The 24,258-nt window shown below is 43.6% G+C and overlaps 1 protein-coding gene across 2 annotated transcripts in view; it reads right to left on the reverse strand.

Moving 5' to 3' along the window:
• Window positions 1-24,258, reverse strand: part of Slco3a1 (solute carrier organic anion transporter family member 3A1) — a 306,863-nt gene that overhangs the window by 7,758 nt on the left and 274,847 nt on the right. The window contains exons 8-10 of one of the 2 annotated variants that reach the window (XM_004658168.2): window positions 20,061-20,236; window positions 14,597-14,661; window positions 1,818-2,060 (exon numbers count right to left, since the gene is read on the reverse strand). In XM_004658168.2, the coding sequence (XP_004658225.1) occupies window positions 1,818-2,060; window positions 14,597-14,661; window positions 20,061-20,236 (484 nt within the window). Of the gene's footprint in view, window positions 1-600; window positions 2,061-14,596; window positions 14,662-20,060; window positions 20,237-24,258 lie in introns of those variants that run through there. The other variant, XM_004658166.3, reaches the window with a different exon arrangement.

Below are 24,258 nucleotides of genomic sequence, written 5' to 3' on the forward strand. Positions count from 1 at the left end.
GGAATGGCCATGGAGGCCGTGTGCTGGTGCAGAAGGCTTTCCCATAGGAGTCTCACCCCAGGTGATGGGACCACTCGCTCAGTTGCAGGTTCAGCCACTTTCAACGTACACAAAATTCAGGACTGACCCTGAGCTCATCCCTCCCTGACATTTTCATGCACTGGACATGGGATTGCTGTGGGAGCTGCGGGTTTATTATCCCAGATGCCACAGCCTGCCGAACAGCTCGTGCTAGGGAGCCATACTTTCTCCCTTTCTTGTCCACAGAAGCATGGCACCCACCTGCACAAACCCACATCTAAGTACATTCCCTCCATGGGCTGAAAAGAACATCACTTGGAATGTGAAACATGACCATGAAAGGGCTTCCTGTGACGGTGATCACTGAACCATGGGGGAGACAGCCAGGAGACAAATTTGCAATTCATCATATTATCCCCTGTTATCTTAAAATGTGGTTTTTTTTAAAGGCAAACTGCATATACACTCTTTCTTGAAGCATTGTTTTTTTTTTTTTCTTTTCCCTTCTTACAACACATTGTATATTCTTGTTTTTGCATGGTATCCAAATGAGAATAAAATGATAAAAATTACAATAGATTAATTGCATCCCTTGAATCACATTATATTTTTGGTGTGTTAGAAAAGGAGAAAATAAGAGCTGTGTTAGTGACTGAAGGGTTAACACAGGTTTCAGAAGTAGTTAAAAGTAGTATTAGAGGAATATACATACAACAGCTGGAAATTCGTACACATTGTATTATTTGTTTTTGAAAAAAATGGCAAAATGTTTGGCAAATGTGAGTAAATGACTTGGGCTATGTTGGGGCTCACCAGCTCTGAGGGGGTGTCAGTCATAGCCAGGCAAGGCCCACATCTTCCTGAGGTCACACTGTGGGGCTGGGGGGAGCCCCAGGAGAAGGGAAGGTGCTTGCCCCCTACTCAGCTCCCCCTTGGGCCCTCAGTCTTGAACATGGAAATGGAGCTGGTGAGAGGTGCCAACCTCAAACTCTAGTATTGACCGCCCATGAGCATCTCTGAGAGATCTCTGTGAACGTGAATCACATGAAGACTTGGTGAGTGGTCTACATAGTGACCCATATTGCAAAAGTTAAAGAGAGGAGTGGGGTTTCCTCCCTTCCAGCCTGTGCACCCCCCACCCCATGTGGAGGGAGACAGTGGCACAGAATGTCACTAGTGCTTAATCTGGCAATGTTCTCAACTTGAATTTGTGGTTTTAGTAGACTTTTTTGTTAAGCTTTTGTTTTGTTTTATAAGTATATGTATATCCAGAAATGTCCATCCTCCAAGCTGGCCACCAGTGTTCCCTGAATTTGGCAGTGCCTGTTGCTTGTAGCTGTCGGCATCCTGAAACCATGGAGTGCCTTCAAAGCAGATTCTGAGCCCCAGCAGTATGAGCGTCCTCCAGGGCCATCCCATTCTCTCCTTATTCTGAATCCTGTCTGGCTCTGATTTTGAGAAAAAGGTACAAAGGTCGTGTGTCTGCATGTGTGTGTGTGTGTGTGTGTGTGTGTGTGTGTGTGTGTGTGTGTATGTGTGTGTGTGCATCTGTGTCACTGTGTTAAATCTGTATTTGAAAACCTTTTTTTTTTCTTTTTTCTTTTTTTAAGAAAAATGACCCTTTGTTTACTAATACAGCGTTCAGCACTCCTTTAGTCACTATAAAACGGACTCCATATTTTCACACCACTCATGGTCTTCCAGGTTATAGATAAATTTTGTCCTATGTGTCTGGTGTGCGGGCACAGGGTCCCTCCCCAGATTGTCTAGGGTCAGAGTAGAGGCAAAGAACTCACTGGTGCTCAGCCCGCCCTCGTGGTTTTTGATGTAGCGTTTATAGTTTTTCCGCAGGCACTGCCATGTGGTGGTGTAGAGGATGAAGGCGAAGGACTTGAGTGCGATGGCGATGCTGACGTACAGGTATCTGTAGACCACATTGTCATAGAGGACGCAGGCACCTTGTTCTCCACAGAAGGTGCTCCAGAACAAGCAGGTGGAGTCGATGCCAGCCCCAAAGATGAGGGGCGGGGGGATGAAACCTGTCAGAGGGAGAAGCACATGTCACTGATGGCTGGTTCAGTGCAGAGGCCGCCTTCCCCCATGCTTACCTGTGCATCTCTGTGCATTCCTGTCTGTGTATCTGTTTATAAGGCTGCTGGGAGAACATGCTGGCTCTAGAGCGCAGTGCGTCAAATCCCAGCTCTTCCCTCACTGTCTGAATAAGCGCATCCAGCCACTGATTACGCTCTGATGATAACGACACAGACTTTACCGGCGTGTATGAAAGTTGACTACACTAATACATGCAAAGTGTTTAGGATGGTATGTATTGTGCCTGGCACACAATAAACACAGGATAAGTGACGACTGTCATTGTCAAGTATAGCGTCTGAGAAAGAGAATGTCTTCTCCGAAGCCCTCTTAGTGTCAGTCAACCTTCAGCAGAGGACTTCAAAGTGGTGTGTGGAATGGCTCTGCTCACTGTCCACTTGCATGGGACAGAAGTGTGATGTGAATGCATCACACTGTGTGACTGTGTGCATGTACACACATGTAGTTGAAAATGAGAAATGTGTACGTACACACTGGTGACTTCTCTTCACTTACTTATCACATTGGTGTGAACACCTTCGTTCTGAGCAGGAAACCAGGTTTAGAGCCTTGGCAACAGAGCATTTAAAACACCTACAAGCAGTCAGTGGATAAATGGCAGCTGAAATGAAAATGTGGTACTCCCAGGTTCCTTTGCATGCTCTTATCCAGTAGTTCAAGGGCTGTGGGGCCTAGCTATACATTCGCATCATCTGAGGTGACCTGTCTTAGAACAAAATATCAGTGCTTGGGGTACAATTCAGCCATCTCATAAATAGTAACGTTTACAAAAATGGGGTCCTGATAATGTTGCTTAGGCTGGTCTCAAACTCATGGGTTTAGAGGCTGGGAAGATTGTTGAGTGGTTAGAAGTGTTTGCTTTCAAACTCATGGGCTCAAGTGATCCTCCTGTCTCAGCCTCCAGAGTATCTGAGACTGCATGATCTTGCCACCACTCTGAATTCAGTCATTAGCATGTTAAAATTAAAATATGGCCCTGGGTTCAATTTTCAGTACTGCCTACACACAATCACATACATACACACACACACACACACATACACAGTCACACACACACACAGAGAGAGACAGAGAGAGAGAGAGAGAGAGAGAGAGAGAGAGAGAGAGAGAGAATTTCAGGTGACTCTGGTCTATTTTGAGAAAAAAATGGATGTTAATCTGAATTAATTTTCTATAAAACCAGCCCCTCTCCCCTTTGAGGCTAGAGTTTGGTGCCAACCACTTTCAGGGAGGGACCTCGGATGTGACACGTGATGGGTACAACTAGGCTGAGATCCATGACTCAGCCTCCACTCTCCAGAGCTTTCCTCCCAGGGCTAGCCCTGGGCACCTCCTTATTAAGGGAGGTCTTTCTGAGAATTTGATGAGATATAGATTTAGTCCAGAAAAATATATGCAATCTGCAAACCAAACTCATGCTTTATTGGTTCAGAGTCCCTGAAGTCCATCCATGGTGCCCAGAAGCACATCTGCCTTCCAGATGTCATAGACACTGTGGCATTTCCATGCTGGGAGAGCAGCTGGAGGAGGATGTGGCATGAAGGGTCACAGGTGCCTGTGTTGCCCTCTTGGTGCTAAAGAGATTCACAAAGCCCCGGCTTCCATGCCTGGGGTCTCGACCTTTCTCCTTAAGAATTTTCCAGCCTACGGCTTGTTATCCCAACGAAAAGCCCCAGGGGATGAATTCTACTGGGAACATTATTAAACTTCCCAAGCAGCTTGATTTAATAAATACTCTAAGCTCAGAATCCCACACAAGGGGCTCTCTCTCCCCAAGTGCAGACCGTGTTCCTGCAGAGCAGACACTCTTCCGCTGCATTTTCTGTGGTACTGAGGCTCCCCCAGGGCTTAAGCTTTCCTCATCCTCTGAGTCTGTTCTTCCCATCCCAGCAGATGCTGCTGCTGGAGAACTACCATAGCAACTGCACAGCAGAAACTGAGCCACAGTCCACATCATTAGCACAGAGGTGGGGAAGGGAGGCAAAGTATGTATAAGGGAATCTGTGGATGAATGGCACTGATTGGATGTGATGGAGGTGCAGTGGGACAGCGCCAATCCACTCACCTTTCTATTTCCCAGGACTTTATTTTTATGTGATTTGACACCAAATGCTCTTTCTACCGAGTGAGATTTTGATGCCATTTCCCTCTGACCTAGCCACCTAGCAGCAATGAGCCAAGACTTTGTCAGCCACCGTTTGAAAGACACCCTGTGAAAGGTCTTTCATTGAGAGGAAATGAGAGTTAAGTGTCTCTTGTTCCCAGTACATTGGTTCCTGGACACAAATGCAGATTTGGCAAATCAGATATTTCAAGCACATCAATATTTGAAAAGAGTCCATTTGTTAATGCTTATTTGAGCCAAAATCTTAATATTCAACTTCTTCATGAATGAGACTTTATAATATTCAGTTATCTTTAAAGAAGCCCTGCCTCGCTGTGCAGAGATGTCAACTTTATCCCATCTCTTGTCCATTTCCACTAGTAGGTGACATCCTGGAAATGAGTAGAACAAGAGTTCAAGTAGACAGAGAGCTAAGTGCCCATCAAAGTGGTCCATACTGTACTCAGAGATTTAGGGAGTATTTGTGGTAAGCATGAAACAGCTTCTTACTCAAATAGCAGAAAAATTCTGGCAAAAATCATTTGGTTATTCATATGCCTTAATTTCTTCTTCTTTGAGGTAGCTAATACCACATTTGCTTAGACACAAATGAGGTTTGTGTTTTGCAAAGGACTGGCCCTTTCATGTGAACAGAACTCACTGATGTAATGTAGTGTACTTAGGGAGTGTATTACAGGATAAACTTTGGTTACCTCATTTATGTTATGCAGGGGACTTAGGCAATAATTTAGAAAAAATGCAAGGTTAAGTACTGAAGAAAAACCCTTATGAGATTCTTTTTATATTTTTGCATAATTTTCTGTCAAACTCATTGTTTTTTATTATAATTGATTTGTAATTCTTTCCTAAAGGGGAACTCTAGCTGCCAAGCCTTAATTTCCAGGTGTGTAGAGAACATGAGAGATGTGGATCAGATGCCATCCTTTTCTTTGTCAGTATTTGCCACCCTGGAACTGATGGAGCCCCGTTCTCCTGACTGATTTTCACACCCACCATCCTTGCATGTTCATCATTCAGTCAGACTAAATAAAACTCAAACAGTTCCCTTAAGAGGGTGATCCTGCCAGAGGCCAATGCAAGAGTTCTACAATAACTAGTTGGCTCACCACCCCCACTCTAGCATCATATAGTATGCTCATCGTCCATTATGACTCTTTCTATCATGTCATAACCCTTCTTACTTTACTTATAAAGAGGCTGAGAGCAGAAAATATTACTTACCCTAGGTTGAAGTGTAAAACCCCATTCATCTCTCTTCTAATTCAGTTTATTAATTTGAGAAAATTTTAGAGCTTTTATCAGGGATTTCTGAGCATACAGAGAATATTTTATTTACCTTTCTGCTGAGCTTGTAGAAGCCTGGATTTGAAGCACAAAGAAAAGGGAACACACTGTTCTGATCTTTGCAGAGTGTGGGGCTCTCCCTCCCTCAGGCTGGTTAAAGCACAGAGAAGGCTGAGAGCCCGTTTTGTAAACAAACTCACTGTTACCTGGCAGATTGCCTTGGGTAGTACCTAGCAGAAATTTCTTAGCAAGAAGACACAGGACTGTCAGTTTTCCTTATGACCTTTCCCCCCACCCCAGCCAGGGAGATCCCATCTAGACGTCCTTTGGTAATGGGGGTAATTGGGATCTCAGCTCTGCCACTTGGGCATCATGAGACTAACTGGGCAAGCTCTATAGCTTTATGGAAGCTCAGCTTTATTATTTATAAAATGGGCACAATTATACTTCCATGCAGAGGATTTTAAGATTAAATGAGAATTCACAGGTGGTGAACTCTCAGCAAATCTAGTCCTCTTGTTCCTAGACTTTTGTCTTAAGCCCCCTTGGCTAAATGAAGATCTGCCCTCTGGAAGCCCCATCTCTGCAAATACAAGTGTGTGCAGCCTAAGTCTGTGGGTCACCCCAAATTGTGAGAATTCCTCGCTGCACAGAGCAAGTCTACTTTGGAGGATAATCAGGGGCTTCTAGAAGGGACGCTAAGGGGTAAGCTGTACTCACGTGTCTCTACTTGCTCTGAGCATCTTCACTCTCATATGTTCTTGGCCCAGAAGGGGCAAGGAAAGAGGATGATGGTTTAATGTCCTGTCAGAAATTTTGTTTTCTGGAAACATACTTTCCTTCCTGGAGTCCGAAACAACATTTCTCTCCCTTTCTTCTTTTCTCTTCCCTGTCTCTCCTGAGCAGGGACTTTTGGATGAAGCGGATATTAACAGGTCCTATCATGGGGGCTCTGGGAGCGCACCGTGTGCAGGCTGGGAATGTGCAGGCTTAGCGCTGTTCCCTGCTCTTACTGAGAGCATTAGGATTAAATCTCCTTTTACATTCTGGTCCAAATTGCAGCTATCTGTGTCTCAATGCAAAAATTGCAATGCTGCTTAGCGAAATTGTCTCTGTTTTCCTGAAATCTATTAGCAGAGATTAAACCTCAGGGCCATGTATCCTGGCTATTTAATTCACACCCATGGTTGAAAAGGCAGGGCTTATTCATATTCTTTGGTCTATACTTAAAAGGTGAACTGAAAGGCTTTTGTAAGAAAAATAAATCCACATTCCTTCACTGGACAAAATAGAAGCTGAAAATGATGGTGCCATTTACATTTAAAAAGATAACCATTTCTCTTCAGCTTACCTGCCAAGCCTTGAATTCACCATGGACTCTATTCAGCTTGGAGCAATTACTGTTAGAGCTAGCACCAGCTAGAGGGGAATGTCGAAAGGTGTATTTTCCGGAAAAGATTGATGCGTTTCTCTCCTTCAGCAATGCCAAGAAAGAGATTGGACTATTGACATCAGCAGGCCTCTTCCAGGGACACCTGCCACTCTTCTTAGACCCGAGAAGTCAGAAGGAGCTACCTGCATTCTTCCTTCTTCCCTGTACCCCTTGTTAAAAGTCCTGAGGATTTTGGAGCTTCACTATTATGTCAAAGGTCACCTGGACAGGACTGTCAGAGCAGGACACTCACCCGGGTGTTCTGGGCTGCAGAGGGATCTATGGTCAGTGTAAAGCCACTCACTGTAGTGCATGCGAGGGAAGCAGAGCCTGTGGGATGCAGGTTCGGTAGAAGGTACTGAGCGAGTGCGGAGCATAACAAAGGTTTTCTGAGTTAAGGTTACATACATCAAATTCTCCCTAAGTTAATAATGCTTATCCTATTTAAACTATGCTGACCTCACTCTCCACTAAAGAATCTGTTCTTTTCCAAAAGCTAGTGAGACCCATGGAGGTAAACTACCCTCGCACTTCAGCCAAGCCACAGCTGAAACCACAGAAGAATTGGGGAGATGAGCAAGAGTGCTGCCTCCATGCTATTCCTGATAACCAGTGCCAGGGTGAAGGAGACGTCAACACCTACCAAAGCAGAGATCTGGAGACTCTTAAGAGCTTATCACTGAAGCAGACTTAAAACTAGCTCACCATGGCTCAGTGAATTTTGTCAAAGAAGGGGAAGAAAGATTGTAAGAGCCTTGCTGGAGATATGGCTTAGCAGTTAAGGCACTTACTTGCAAAGCCAAAGGACCCAGGTTTGACTCCCCAGGACCCACGTAAGCCAGATGCACTAGGAGACGCATGCATGTGGAGTTTGTTTGCAGTGGCTAGAGGTCCTGGTGCACCCATTCCTTCTCTCTCTCTCTCTCTCAATCTCTCTCTCTCTCTCTCTCTCTCTCTCTCTCTCTCTCTCTCTCTATATATATATGTATGTATCTCTGTCTCTCAAATTAATAAATAATGAATATTTAAAAGAAAGAGATTCAGGAGCCATAGGTTGAGACATCATGTCCAGAGGCATTCCCTCCCTCACCCAAATAACTTATTAATGTTCCCACAATGCATAAACCACAGCCACATAGGGAATATCTGCTACACCACTGAGGAGAGTCCCCAGCTGAATAGGGGCAGGGATGAGGGCAAAGAGGTTGCCAACCTATCATGTATCCATATGAAATATGTTGTCAATAACCTGTCAGGCTCAAAGATACCCTAAGGCCCTGCCATCAGCAGCACCTGAACAGACTTGTAAGCATGGGATAATCTCAGTGCATCTTTGTTTCCATGATTTTAATTTAATGAGAATCCATGGCATAGAGTGGACCTCCAGGAACAGATTATTGTTTTTATTGGGCAGGGCTGGTGATCCTGTCCAGAGCCAAATGCATGTTACGCAAGTACCTATTCGTGGTCTAGCACCCTGAGCTCCAGGTACCAGATTCATGATCAGACCCATGGCAAATAGTTGGCTCACAACCTGAGAAATACGGTGGAAAAGGAGATCCATTAAAGTAGGCATTCTGCTGAGAGGAGGACAGTCATTTCTTTCAGAATGTATTGACCCTTCACCTGCTCAGTAGCCTCCTCCCTTCTCAACTTCTGCCATTGTCTTGGATGGCTTGAACTTGTCCAAGGACATGTGGTACCACCCTCTGGCCTTTCAACAACTAGCTGTCAATGTGGAGGCTATTCGCTGTGTTTCAGTCTGGCTTTGTAAATTCTCAGAACTGTGATCTCAAAGCCACATACTGAAATTTTGGCCACCACCACTTTCAGTTCTTCTCCTATTGTATGCCGCAACTGGCTCGCGCTATTCCATTACATCAAGCTCTTACAGTGCCTCCTATTTCACCCCTTCCTTATCCAGCCCATCACTTCAGCTTCATTTTAATCATAAGCCTCAATTTATTTGCTCCATTTCCTTGCACCACACCTACCTGTCTCATGTTCAGTCCATGTGGCATGAGAGATGAAAGGACTTCTCAATACACACATGCATAGTGTGAACCGAGGCTCAGGGTTCACAGTATTTTGGGGATGATTGTGGCCCAGTGCTGAAGTCTACAAGTTGTTACTAGATATAGACAAAGAACAGAGATCAAAAGGTGAAGGGGGTCTATGGTAGTTTGAATATCTCCCAATAGATATAGGCGATTTTTTTAAAAAAAAATAAAAAGCTTATCTCCAGAGGCTAGATGAGGTATCACTGGGGGAAGATCTGGATTTCCAGCCTAAAGGTATGCAGAGTGCTTGAGCTTTGCCTGGGGTTCCCTACTGTTTGCAGCTGGCACGTGCTTGCTTGTGGTGCTGAATGGTGGTGTGTTTCTCTGCTTGGATCTGTGAAAGGGGGCTAGCCTCTTTTGCCATTATGGAACTTCCTCCGGATCTACAAGCCTGATATAAATCCTGTTCCTCCCATAAAACTGTGTCTGGTTTAGAGTTTCTTCCCAGCAACACAGAGCTGACTATGACAGGGTCTAAGGCCAGAAAAGGGATAGATGAACCAGGTAATACACCTGAGCAGCGTGTTGTTTGAGTAAGCTACAGTAGTCAGTACTTGTTCTCCTGCAAGGTCACCTCAGACATCCAGATGTCAGCAGATTACAGATGTGTGGTCTAGCATAATGTACTGTTTACAGCATCCATTTCCCAGCCTAGGGTCTGTTGTCACATAGGTTGTACATATAGCTACGCAGGAATCTCCTACACTTACCAATGATACCACAAACCACATCCTTACTTCAACTCCAGAGCTGCTGGAGAAGTTCTCAGCCCATAGTGGACAGTGCCACTGCAGACCCTGCCCTGTCTACCAGCTTCTCCTCATTGGTGTCCAAAGCAACAAGGGAAACCTATGCTGCTTTCAATTCTAGATTTTAACTTCTTTCTTTATAGTCCTCATGCATAGGGTCTGGAAGGAGTCATCTCCACACATGGAGTGACGTTCTCCTGCCCTGACCCACTGCAACAGATACATTAAACCCTGACTCTATACTTGTCTGCTCCATGAGACAACCACTGGCTACATATTGCTACTTAAATTAAAAAAAACAAAACAGTAAATGTTAAATAAAGTCAGATGACACAAGCCATGTTTCAAGTGCTGCACAGCCAGGTGTGGTGTAGCTGTGGAACACTGGTCTATGTAGAAAGTTCCGCTGGGTAGTCATGACCTACAGTACATCATTCCCTACTTTTTCCTTATCTCACTCCCCTGTCTCAAATCCCACAGCTTACAGTTCACATCCATTATCTTGTAAATTTTATAAACCATTCCTGGGTATTTAAAGATATCCAAAACAAAGTAAGTGCTATAGAAGTAACATATGTTATTTACGGAGTAATATCAAGAAAAACTACTCTGTGTATGTTCAGATGCCCTTTTAAAGTGTGGTCACTCTGTGGATTTGGAACTTGAAGATACAGAGGGCAAACTGGACTTCTATTCAGACTCTGAGCTCTTGAGGTTCTTGATCATTAATATTTCCTAGCTCTACCCTCTCAGTGTAAGCCTCTCTCAGCTAATCTATTATATATATTCTGTCTGCACGTTCCCATTCTCCACAGGGCTGGCTATGGCCTGTTCTGAAATACAGAGGGGATCTCGTCTCTTCCTTGGTAAAGCCCATCTTCAGCTTCCATTTGCTTTAAAGACGAAGGTCAATGTTATGTATGGAGGCGGAGCCCTTTCTTATTAAGTTCCTAGTCCATCACCTTGGCCAGTCCCATTTGAAACTGCCCCTTTCCCCCACCCCACTCCTCACACTGTGCTTTCTGGAGCCCTTGGGTCTGTATGCCTATAAGAGTCCCTATCTAAATTGCTCTCCTCTTCCTATCTATCTACATAACTCTTCCTCAGTGTACTCATACTGCAGACATCACCACCTTCTTCCCAACCTTCAGCATGCATTCCAAGGCTATTAGTTAGCCTTTCCCTGTGATCCTGTCATTCTGGGTCAGACTCTATCACAGACCTTGTCACACCCAGCCGCTATGTCCCCATTGTATCCCCATTACCCATGCAGGGCAGCACAAAGGTTGGCAATGTCACAGAATCTGATTTATTCATTGGCCTTTCATTAACAATAATGGTGGTTAATCTTATTGGGTGCTGCAAGAAATGGAATTAGGCCAAATGCCAAGACTTCTTTGCTAAGCTGCTTTTAATTAAAAGATGAGACTGTGTCATATCCTTTTAAAGCAGGGTTTTCCAAATTGATTTGTGACCCATAATGGGCAATAAAATCAATACACTGGGTCAAGACCAACTTTTTAAAAAGCATGGGTTAGCATAGAAAAAATATCAGAAAGAGTCATACTTTCTAAGATACTTTTCATGAAATTTTTGAGTCAGCTTCATCTGTGCATATGCATGTGTTTAATGGGCCATAATACAACACTTACCTCTTGCTCTGAATTACAGTCACAGAAATGGAAAAATTCTTGTTCTAGATTATGCCTGCTTGATCTTCCTGGGGCATATATATAGACCATGAGATGGCTTCAGAAATTCCTTGTACTTTCCCCATTTTGTGCTATCAAAGTTATTATGAGGGCTGGAGAAACTGCTTAATGGTTAGGGTTAGAAACCCAGGATTGATTCTCCAGGTCCCACATAAGCCAGATGCAGAAGGTGGTGCATGCGTCTGGAGTTCGTTTGCTGGAGGCTCTAGCATTCACAATCTCTTTCTCTCTTCCCTCTTTGTCTCTAATGAATAAATTTTAAAATATTATGAAAGGTAATTTTATGAACTAATAATTCTTTTGAAGCATGGGTTAGAAGTGCAGAAACTCCCACAGGTTCACCACTGAGGGTGAACTCCCTCTTTCCTATCAGCCCCGAGACAGGGAATCTCTCAGGAGCTGTTGAATGCTTGCACATGTAAAATGTTTTCACCATTTTTAGAAACACTTGTTGGTATTCCCAGCCCACCTATCTGTCTAGCTGCCCACCTACTATGAGCAGGGGACATGAAAACACATATATATCCTATCTAACCTCCTAATGATAAGAGAAAATATCAATAGAATTTTAATGGCATGGTAGAATTGTGTAAGCTACTACAATTTCTCTGGAAATTTCCTATGAGCTATGGCTGACCTTCTTTTATCTGGAGCATCTTCATACCCACAGAGTTTCTATTTCCCATGAAAAAGAAGTAAGGCTGAGGTGCCACCTAAATTTTACCTGGGCACCAACGAACATACTGAGACACAAGAAGGGTTCTGAGGCCATCTCAGGCCCATTAGGGATGATCGTGGGCACAGATTATTGCTATCGACAAAGGAAGGCAAAAGGCTGTGCTCCTGCCAGTCTCCAGAGATGTCTCTGTCTTACTGAGAGTGAAATTAATACACACACACACACACACACACACACAGAAAGAGGGGGAGAGAAAATGACAATGACAATGATAAGGAATGCGGGTGCTCAAGGGCCTCATGCCACTTGGTACATCTGGCTTTACCTGGGTACTGGGGAATTGAGCCTAGGCTATCAGGCTTTGCAAACATGCATCTTGAACCACTGAACAATCTCTCCAGCCTCAGAGTGAAATTAAAAAAAAAAAAAACAACATACGTTATATAGTAATCACATAGGACCTATTTTATATACATATACATACATATTCAAAAAACTCAAATTTAGGGCTGGAGAGATGGTGCAGTCGATAAACCATTTTCCACACAAGTTATGAGTACCTGAATGTGGATTCCCAGAACTCACATAAACAGATGGATGTTTTGGTGGGCATCTGTAATACCAGCATGCCCATGGCAAGAAGGGAGGTTGAGACTGGAGAAATTCTCCGGAGCTTAGGGGCCAGCAAGCCTGGTGAATACGGTGGTGAGCAATGAGAGACGCCGCCTCAAACAGGATGGACGGTGAGGACTGCCGCTAGAGCTTGTCCTCCACACACATGCTGTGGCATGTGCCCTCACTCACACACATGAACATGAACACACAAATACACACACACACACACACACACACACAAAATAAATAAATTTAGAATTTTATTACTAAAAATGGCTATCATTTTGATGATCATATTCCCCAAATTTTTCCATACATTATAGTTACCTAAAAACATATGATAGGATTTTTTTTAATCCCTTCTACATATCATGGGCCTTTTCCATGCCTATAAATATTTTTCTTCACAGATTTTTAAAGGGGAACAGGAATCTTATTGGAATTACAGACCCTAAGTGACTTAACTAACTCCCTGCTGTTGGACATTTGGGCTGTTGCCAACTTTCCCTTCTTGAAGGTGACTTCTGCACTGTTCTAGAGCTGGGTCTTCATGTTCATGGATGGCTGCATACGTGGATGAGGAATGTTATGTCTGCTTGGAAAATGCTGTCCTTAGTGATCTCTCCTTGTACCTTCAGTTGCTTTTTTCTTAGCTTCAAGAGGAGGGGGGATATTCAGAGAACAAAAGGGGCTGGGTCATCTAGCTGGCCATTCATACCAAACTCTGAGACTCGTATGTCACAAAGGCCGAATTTGCCCCATGCTGGAAATTCAAGGTAAGTAACCTGACTACATTTGGAAAACTTTAAAGGATGAAACGCTGACGTTTGTGAGTCTGAATGCCTCACTCCCAGATGTCAGCCCCATAAATGAAGCATTTCACAAGCTGCCCAGGGTTATTTAATGAAGTTACCACATTGTGCCATTCAAATTTCTACCTATTGGTGCCATTGTGTTTCCTTTATAGCAGATGAGAACTCAGGGTGGCCTTGTATGCAGAAGTTGGTATATGCAAAATCTCTGGGACATCCACAGAAGTGCTTGATCTAGAAGTGAAATTTTCAGACTTAAAGTTTTTTCTTAGCTATTATGAATTGTGCCACTACAAACATGGTTGAGCAAATCTCTCTGGCCTGTGGTTTGAAGGTTTTAGGGTAGATACTCAGTAAGGGAATAACTGGGTCTGTTGGTATCTCTATAGTCAGCTTTTTAAGGAGTCTCCATATTGCTTTCCAAAGTGGTTGTACCATCCTACATTCCCACCAACAGTGGATGAGTGTTCCTACTTCTCCACATCCTCTCCAGCATTTATTTTCATTTGATTTTTTGATGTTTCCTGTCCTTATTGGGGTAAGGTAGAATCTCATAGTTGTTTTAATTTGCATTTCTCTGATGATTAGGGATGATGAACATTTTCTTAAGTGTGTGTTTGCCATTTGTGTTTCTTCCTCTGTGAACTGCCTGTTCAGCTCTTTGCCCCATTTTGTGAGTGGGGTGTTTGACTTCTTACTGTTTATATTTTGAGTTCTTTGTATATTCTAGAGATTAGGCCTCTATCAGTTGGATAACCCACAAATATTTTCTCCCATTCTGTGGGTAATCTATTGGCTTTGCTTATTGTATTCTTGTCTGTAAAGAAACTCTTCAGCTTCATGTGATCCCATTGGTTGAGTGACTGTTTAAGATCGTGAGCATAAATAAACATCATGGAAAAAGAAGATAAGCCCAGGAAATGGGACACTGATCATCACTCACCTGGTAATCTGCATCCAATTTGTTACTGAGGGAATAAAGAGATAATACGTACCCAACAGACGAAGGAGGAGAAAAAGGACTCCCAGGGCATAAGACTTGAGTTCAGGGCTGACTGTCCTACATAAAAAGAGATGAAGAAGAAACAGAAAAAAAGTCTTATCACTCCATTTTAATTAACATACCCACAGTCATTTACTGTTGTCCATCAGACTCTACCTTAGAAAATTACTAGTATGGTTGGGTTGCTTATTTTCTTGCCTAACGTCTAAAAATGAACTGCAACTGTAGTGCCAAGATAAGTTTAGGTATTAAGTGTTTATGTTTTTAAAAATAGCTAATCTTGTCCTTGGAAAGTCAGAATTTAAATTTGGTCCTAAAGTGCACACTTAGAGCATTTTCCTTTCATTTTTTAAATTTTTTTTTTATTTTTTGCACTGAGGAAGCATCTTATGTGGACCGTGCACGTGTGCGTGTGGGAAACACTGGCTCAGAAAATCACTCTTTATAAGGAACAGCTGGAACACCTCTGAATGCCTTTGTTGTTCTTGGGTCATTTTGTAAAATCCAGGAGATTAACATATTTTGACACCCCAGATGGGCCTTTTGAGACACAAGGCATCCATATTCAAGCAAGTCTCAGCAGCGCCTAACTTGGAAAGGTTCCTTCTGTTAGCTGTGGTTCTTTGCTTAGAGCTGGTTCAAACTCCCTGACTGGGTTTACCCAGCACAGACCCCGTGAATGAGCTCACACATTCTCAGAACGTAACATTTGTGGTTCTGGTGGTGCTGGTAGAGACTGGGTTTACCCAGCACAGACCCCGTGAATGACCTCACACATTCTCAGAACGTAATACTTGTGGTTCTGGTGGTGCTGGTAGAGACTGGGTTTACCCAGCACAGACCCCGTGAATGAGCTCACACATTCTCAGAACGTAACACTTGCGGTTCTGGTGGTGCTGGTAGAGACTGGGGGTTTGGAGCAATGCCTGATTCTGGACAGATGAGCCACACAGCTGATGGTGTCATTTCCTGGGTGATACTTCTTAAACTTGTAACAGTATTCATCCAATGCTTGCCTTTTCCCTCAAGGCCAATGACTATTGGCATCTTTCTTATCATTGTGACCTCAAGCCTAGCTCCATGCCTAGTGCAATCTAGTGCTTCGTGAATGCACTCATGCATGGATTGCTGGGAAGATGCCTCCTACTTATCACACAAGGTGTCCTACTGGGGATGAGGGTGAAGCACGGTGCGAGGAAGAAAACTGACCATATATATGAGTTTAAGGTTAGTCAGAGTACCACCACTGTCTCCACTGTGACTCCCTAGGGGACAGACAGGGAGGGAGGCATGTGACTGTGCCTCTTGAGGACTGAGCTAGGTGCAGAGCCAATTCATTATGGCTAAACCTTAAATATTCCAGAGCATTTTGGTGTGGCTGAAAGATTAGAGACCCACAAAGTACAATGTGTGTCTAGATTTTGTAGAACATAAAGGGTATAAATAAAGTTACTAATGGAATATCAAGGACAAAGGATATAAAACCTATCTATATAGACTGGGTGGCTGGAGTCATATTTTTTGTTTTTTAAATATTTATTGATTTACTTGACAGAGAGAGAGAGAGAGAGAGAGAGAGAGAGAGAGAGAGAGAGAGAGAGAGAAGGAGGGAGTTAGCACATGAGTTAGAATGGGTACACCATTTCCTGCCTCTGAAAACAAATTCCAGATACATATTAGTTACCACTTTGTACATATAGCTTTATGTGAGTACTGGGGAACTGAACCCTGGCCTGCAGACTTTACAAACAAGTGCCTTTAACAACTGAGCCATCTCTCCAGCCCTAGAATCCTATTCTTAAATGACAACAGGAAACATTTATCCAACAATGCAATGACAATAATTCAATAATAATTATTGGGTTGGGCCTTGCTATACATTCCTTTTGCTTCTTGGTATGACAGGGCAAAAGTGACTATCACACCAAAGGAAATTATATGTATCTTATAGACTGAATCTGTCTTCTCCAGATTCCTATATTCAAGTCTAACCCTCTGAGTGATAGTGAGGCCTTCAGGAGGTGATTGGATCCCAAAGATGGAGCTTGAATGAACGAGATTAGTGTCATAATGGATGCCCAAGAGAGATGAGTCATCCCTTTCACCATGTGAGGACACAGGGAGAATTTTCCATCTCAGTACAGGTCCACACAAGTTCATCTACTGGCGCCTTGATCTTCCTAATCCCCAGAACTATGAGAAACTTACATTATTTACAATCTACCATATCTATGGTACTTTGTACTTTGGAAAGACAAAGAGAGTGTCTTTTTTAAAATCTTTGCTTCCTATTTTTAAGACTTGCAAGGAAAACAGAAAAGAGTTATTCTTAGGTAAACGCATTTCTTTTTAATTAGAGAGAACGTGTTAGAGGTGAGGAACCCGAGGTGCAGCATGATGTGACTTGCACTGGGCGGTGGGCTCATAGCCCTGGCTGACAAAGCCTCATACCAGTTCCAGGTCAATGAGGAAATGCGTGTCTATGAAGAACCAGTGGTACCTTTAGAATACGTGTATTACAAAATCCAAACTGTTCCTCAATGCTATACTTTCTCCTTGGGTACAATCTTTGCACGTTCACTTGAAGGTTGAACTTGAAAGTCACATAAATAAAGGCAAATTCTCCTTATCAAGAAAACATGGTGACATAATGAGCCAGAATATTTATCACTTGAAATGTGATTTCCTTTCAGTTATCATGTCACTAGAAACAAAGTGAGGGAGGTGTTAAGATCTCTCTTCATATCCTCTTGGGAAAATAGATCCCACAAAAATCCTCCTTGACTCTTAGTCACAAAGAAATGGTGGGTTATGCCTGGATATTACTGCAAGATCTGGGCAAAACCAGGAATGCCAGCTCAGTGTCATTGACTTGCCAGCTATGTGACCTTGAGATTACTGCTCAGCCCCTCACAGAGCCTCTTTTTCCCTGCATAAAGAAGGATGCTTGCAAGGATGCAAACACAGTAATTTAAAACAAGAGCCAGGACTCATGCCTGGGGATTGGCTTAGGAAGTGTTAGCTTTTGTGCTTGCATCCTCACATTCTCAGCAACATTCCTCTAGAGTGCTTGTGTGCAGCATAACAATGGGTCCACAGTTCTGGGCCCAGGATAGGGCTGGTGCCTATGTAGGCTGTGATCATACTGCGTGTGCGTGCGTGCGTGCGTGCGTGCGTGTGTGTGTTCATACCAGCTTAAAACTTCTGCAATAGCCAGCTGGACTAGGAAACATAATGGAAAAAGGATTGCCTTCCTCTCTTACTATGCAAACATGAGTATGTGCCTTCATCCCAGCATGGAGTGCAGAGGTTGATGAGGCCAGCCCAGGACTTTGGGATCGTCAGTTGTGGATCCATTTAAGGAGAACCCATCTTCTGAAAAACTCTTGAGAGTTGTTTTTTCAAGCTGAGACTTGGAGCTGATGATGTCCACAGCCTCTCTCTATGTGACCTTTCAGTCACTGCCACAGAACATCTAGGAGTCATGGGGAGAGAAAAAGTGACTAGTCCCCACTAATGGTGGTGAGGGTCATTCTTCCTGTTTCTCATTGCCATTGTGGGTGACTATCACAATGTAACTTCATGAGATTTTTTTTAATGAAAACTAAGCTGCTCATCAGGCAGCCACCTTAAAACCATACATGAAATCTAATGGGTTTTGTTCAAATGCATATTATATATAATCATCTTTCACATATAGTTTTAAATTCAATGGCTCATTTCATAAACACTTTTCACATTCTTAAGAATTTGCATTACTCCATCTAGCTACAGTACCATAATTTAGCCCACTATTTCCATTCAGGGGTTTCTGCTATTATAGTTAGCATTGTAATAAAAAATCTGTCTGTACTGAGCTTTTTTTCTTGCAGGAAAGTATTATTTTTTTCAAGATAAATTTCTGGGAATGGGGGTAGGTTACTGCCTCAAAGGGCCTGAGTATTTTTATGGCTCTTGACTCACACTCCCATGTTGCTTCTTTGAAAGAACTGATATGCTTGTCAATGCCACCAGCAGAAAGTAATTTTACTCATTGGGCCACAGCCTTCCAAAGCACAAGGTATGAATTTTTAAAATTTATTTCTCAAAACTTACTAAGTATAAAATGGCAGTTTGCTATTGTACCATCAATCCTGCAGTACATTCACAAGGCCTTGCTAATGATCTGCTAGGTAGCATAAGTACTGCGTATAAATCTTATTTCACAGGAATTCATATTAAAGACCAGAAAAGGGAAGCTGGGGGAGCAGCTGATAGTGTGCATGGACAGAGGTGTTTCCAAGCACCTTATCTTAATCCCTTTCCAGCCCTTGGGCTTTGCTTATGTCAGCTGCACCCTAATGTCTCTGTGGATTTTTTTTTTTTGGAAGTTTTATATTTTTTGTATGTGCATGTGGTACATGTGCATGTGTAGGCCAGAGGTTGATGTCAGGTGTCTTTCTCAGTTGCTCTCAACTTTATTTGTTGAGTCAGGGTCTTTCGCTGAAGCAGGAGCTCACTGATTCAGCTCATCTAGCCAGCCAGCTTATCCCAGGGATCTCCTGTCTCTGCCTCCCCAGCACTGGGACTTTGGGTGCGCCGCCAACACCCATGCTGCATTTATGTGCACAGTGGGAAAACCAAACTCCAGACCTCATGCCACACTTACATAGCAAGCCCTTCATTCATTGAGCTATCTCCCCAGGCCCCAGGTGATGTCCATTCTTCTGACTCAGATGGAATACTAGGATGGGGGTCAGTTCACCTCTAGGGTCCTCACACAACTTTTGAAAGCTCTGGAAATGATTAAACAGGCTCAGAATATCATGCAACGATTCAACTTAGGGTACTTTACTTGCTCCTAGGCCAGACTCAGAATTATGGGTGATTTAATCTAATCACTTTCTTGTTTAAGAGGAGTCACCATTTGCCTGCCATGAGCATCTTGACACAGTGCTCCCTGACCGCTCTAGGGTATTTGCACACAGATGATGTTGAAGGCCGCACACCACCGCATGAAACAAGCAGGAACAGTACTCTCTCCCCCATTATGGAAACCAGTCTGAGGAACAACATCTTGCCCAAGGGCAGATGGCAGGTGGGAAGAAGGATAATAAGGACAAAAGTTGGACAGAGGAACTTAGCTAGTCCAATACCATTTTTATTTTACTCCATAAACACTTTCTGAAAAGATCAATGGAGAATGCTTTTCAAAGTCAAAGTCACCTGAGAGACTATTCCTGGGAGGATACCAAAACCATCTCACTGTGTCCCGCTGTCCTCTTGTGCTGTGAAGTCTCAATGGATTGATGGATTGTAATTGATTTCTGCTGGGCTCGGGCAGCCGTTTTCCTTGCTGCAGGCCTATCGCATCTGACATGTATGTGACATGCAGTGTTTGATTCCCCAGGAATCCTGCAGGTGCATGCCAGGTGGGTGGGCATAGGACAGGTTGGTTCTCAGGTGCCCAGGCTTACCTGATGAGAATGATAACGGAGGGTGTCTGGGCCATGGCCCCGATCATGCTGCAGACACACATCACACAGAGGAAGGTGAGGAAGGCCTCTTGGCACCCCGGACTGGGGCATTTGCCCGGAACCACGGTAGCATTCTCTGGGGGGACGGTGGTGAGGCACGCACAGCCCGTGAGATTCTGAAAGGGAAGCGTTCAGTTCTTTAAATGGGGGCATCTCCAGTTTCCACATTCGCAGCCATCCATCAGTGAAGCTGTCACAACCTAATTATGCATTCTGTAGCATTCCATTAATTAGGCCTGAATAAACGAGTTAGCTTTTTTAAGGAGGCTGGAGAAACATGCAAATAAAGGGATATTTATGGGGAGGAGAGCTGGTTTTCCTGTCTCCTGTGTTCTTCATTTCCATTCTTACAAATCCCTCAATAAGGAGTACCAAATGTGTACCCCCCAATATAATTAGAGAGGAGATTGCGTTTCTACAATATGATAAAACATTGCCAAATTAACATTGTAATTGCTTGCCAATTTGTCTTCTCTTTTATGTAGTTAAAATTACAATGAAGTGTATTAAAAGAAGTAAATCAGGTAACCCACACATCAGGGCTGGTTCAGTGCCCAGCCTGGCACCCAGAACAAAGGATGCATGTCATCACGCATAAAGCCACTGTGCCTGTGAGGCCATAACAGGAGGAAGCTGATGGAAAAGTTCTCCAGTGACTGAGGAAGCAAAGGGTGCTACGGAGACTATAAGCAGCTAAGAGTGGCTCGTGGGGAGCAGAGTGAAAGCCCCACGAGGTACACTTATGGATATACAAGCAGAGAGAAGAAAGAAAAGCGGCGACCACATTCCATTTGATCTCTTCAGATGCTCTGGCCCAGCCTCTCCTGTTCCCAGGCACACCCTCCCCTAAGCTCTCTTGCTTGCTAGCTCAAGGAATTTCTGACAGCAGAGGGAGGAACAGGGGCTGGAAAAGGCTGTCCAGGGTGCCAAGCCAATTAAGGTTCAATAATAATAGTACAGAGGCCTTTAATGAATACAAAGTGAAAACATTCATAAATGATTCATGATTTTCTTTTCCAGGGCTGATCTGCTTATACCTGGGTAAATACTCCTGGGCGGGGCGGGGTGGGGGTGGTTGTCAAATGAATCCCCTTTCACTGCTAAGCTTCTCCTCCACTGTCCTTCTCCTGTAACCCTGGCCCACAGCCATTTCCTTCATGCTCTCCTTTCCTTTTTTTTTTTTTTCTTAATATTTTGTGGGCTGGGGAGATGGCTTAGAGGTTAAGGTGTTTGCCTAAAAGCCACAGGATCCAAGTTCAATTTCCCAGGACTGACATAAACCAGCTACACAAGGGGATGCATACATCTGGAGTTCATTTGCAGTGGCTGGAGGCCCTGGCATGCCCATTCTCTCTCTTTCTCTGTCTCTTTCTCTATTCGGGAGAGAGAGAATGGGTGCTCCAGGGCCTCTATCCACTGCAAACAAACCCCATATTCATGTTCCATCATGTGCATCTGGCTTACTGTAGGTTCTGGGTAATCGAATGTGGGTCCTTCAGCTTTGCAGGGAAGCACCTTAACCACTAAGCAATCTCTCCAGCTCCTCTCCTTTTATCACAGAATGAAATATGAATACATGTTTTCTTATTCCATAAAGCTGCACGAAATAAATTCATGGGTGTCCAAAAGCCTGTATGTGTCCTCACCCCAACCTGAGCTGTCTTGCATGGCTGTATAAGGTAAAAATGTAAGCAGATGACATGTTCTGACTGCATGCTTTCTTCTAAGTGTCTGTCCAGAGCAGGCATTTGTGTCAACAGTCACAATGTATATCTGGACATTTTGGGCAATCCCTAGGCACTGAAGCTTGCCCCCATACTCTTCCTTCCCCTATACCTACAGATTTACTTAGTTCTTTTACAAATCCCAGCACTGACTCTGTGGTCACTTCACCAGCCCTTCTTTTGTTGAGCAGCTACCCTGCCCTCCCTGTGGACCCTCTGAGCCCTATCCAGCCCATCTTCCAGGGTCACTCCACCCTCACCATGGAGACCTTGACCTACTCACAGAGGACACAAGAACTGTCAGTCCAGAAACGTCCTGGGACAATGCTACATGTTCTGCCCTAACTTTCTTGAACATTTCCTTGTGCAGTGCTAAGAAGCAGTAGAAGAATCTCAGCAGATAGTTTCAGGATGCATATGTGAATGAATCAGCTTCTGCCTTTACTAGGAAGTAGGACTTCTCTCCAACTAGAGCTTCCAATGCCATTCTCCCTCTATCCAGGAGTAAACAAGGATGCCTCCCGCCACCACCACATAGGTCACAGCTCAACTTCTCCAGCTACTTACACACTCTGCCTTGTATTTCCTCATCTACCCTGCCCTCATCTTACTCCATCTAGCTTCTGTCAACATGGGCATGAATCAGGGCACACTAAGTTCCCCAGGGGGCTGAATATCCCACTTACCACCCATTCTGCTCCCACAGGAACTCCATTTCTTATCTCCTGTCAGCCTACTTGTGTGTTCCCTGGTCCTTTACCTGGCTACTCCTTGTCTATCTTTCTTGGTCCCTTCTCCTTCCTGCCCTACCATGCAGGCAATTCTTGGAACTATGGGCTGGATTCTATTCCATTCTTGCCCCATACTTTTTTCTCCATGTCTGCTCATGACTCTCCTCAATTTAACCTCAAGCCTATATTCTTTTAGACTAACTTGATATGACTCTGCCTGACATAGGAGCATGTTGAGGTCTCAGGCTGAACTTATGCTATCAACTTAGCATACTTTCCCTTGTATAGCCTGAAGATATTTACATGGTCCCTTTCCAGGATAGACGAAAGATGGGCAGAAGAAAAATATGGTAAGACTTAGAATCCAGGAATCATAGGTGATCAGAAAACACTGTTCCCAAATATGCCTCTCTGGTATAAGGACTATTTTAAGCTAAGTATTTGTAGACAATTATAGAAATAGAAAAGACTGTAACAATACAGAATTTATCATTGTGTTCATAGAAATCATGCAGACACCAAAATCCATGGATGTTCAAAATGACATATAACCTATGTATATCCTACATATGACCTTTGTACCTCTTCCTGTATACATTAAATCAGCTGTAGATGACTTATATTAGCTAATACAATGTAAACACTTTGTGAACAGTTGTTATATTGTGTTGTTTAGGAAACATAACATGAAAAAAATCTATACAGGTTCAGTGTACACACAATTCCCTACCCCATATATTATTGCAGTTGTTTGGAGCCACAGATCTAGAAACAATGTGAAGTCCTACTGCATTCAGGAAATCATATTTTCTTGCTTAATAAGATACGTTGTCTAGGCTTGCCTCAGACTTCTGAGCTCAAGTGATCCTCCTGCCTCAGTCTCCTGAATATCCAAGATGCAAGGCACACACTACTGCTTTGGCTCAGAAATCTCATTTGTAGAGGTGTCTCCTCTTGCTACCAAGAACAGGAGGCAACAGAATCCCCAGACTCCTTTCCATGGAGAAGGTGCTAATCTAGATCTGAGTAATAAACCTTTCCTTGCTGCTGTGTTTTCTCTGGTCACCTCCCCATCACTGGCCTCCCCACATCCTTCTTCTTTGTTTTAGTGGACCATGACATTTAAGTCGTTATTCAAAGTTATCTCTACAATATTCATTCATTCATTTCCTTGGGTACCTCACATGCAGCACGAGGTGCACAGTGAATAAACGCCCCATCATCCTTCTCTTGTTCTGTCTTTTGTTAGAGATGTCTGTCTCAGCTAAGAACTACCAAGGGCAGAGAGATAATCGCCTTCCATCATTTACAAAGTGAAGCAGAAGCCAGAATCACAGAAAGTCAAGAGTACATACATGTGAAAGTGCCAGAAGATTCTAGTCTTTCTGGGCACTCCCCATTTTATGCCTCCTAAGCTTCCCTGATGGCCAATAGAGCCCTCAGGTCACTGATGGTCTATCCCTTAGCACCCCTTTCTGGTCCTGCAGAACAATGGGTTCAGATTCACAATTCATAGGCACCATTTCCTGGGATCTTCCCCACAGCCTCCAACTGGCCCACCTGAGCAAGCACCTCACTTCTTCAAGACCTTGACCTCAAAGTTCCCATGGCTCACATGAGCTCTAATTCCTATATTCAACTTGTTCTTTTCAAAACTCAGGAGTGTGCTGTTTGCCTGGCCAA

This window comes from Jaculus jaculus, chromosome 3 (genome assembly GCF_020740685.1).
Source record: "Jaculus jaculus isolate mJacJac1 chromosome 3, mJacJac1.mat.Y.cur, whole genome shotgun sequence".
In the NCBI taxonomy this organism is placed as follows: domain Eukaryota; kingdom Metazoa; phylum Chordata; class Mammalia; order Rodentia; family Dipodidae; genus Jaculus; species Jaculus jaculus.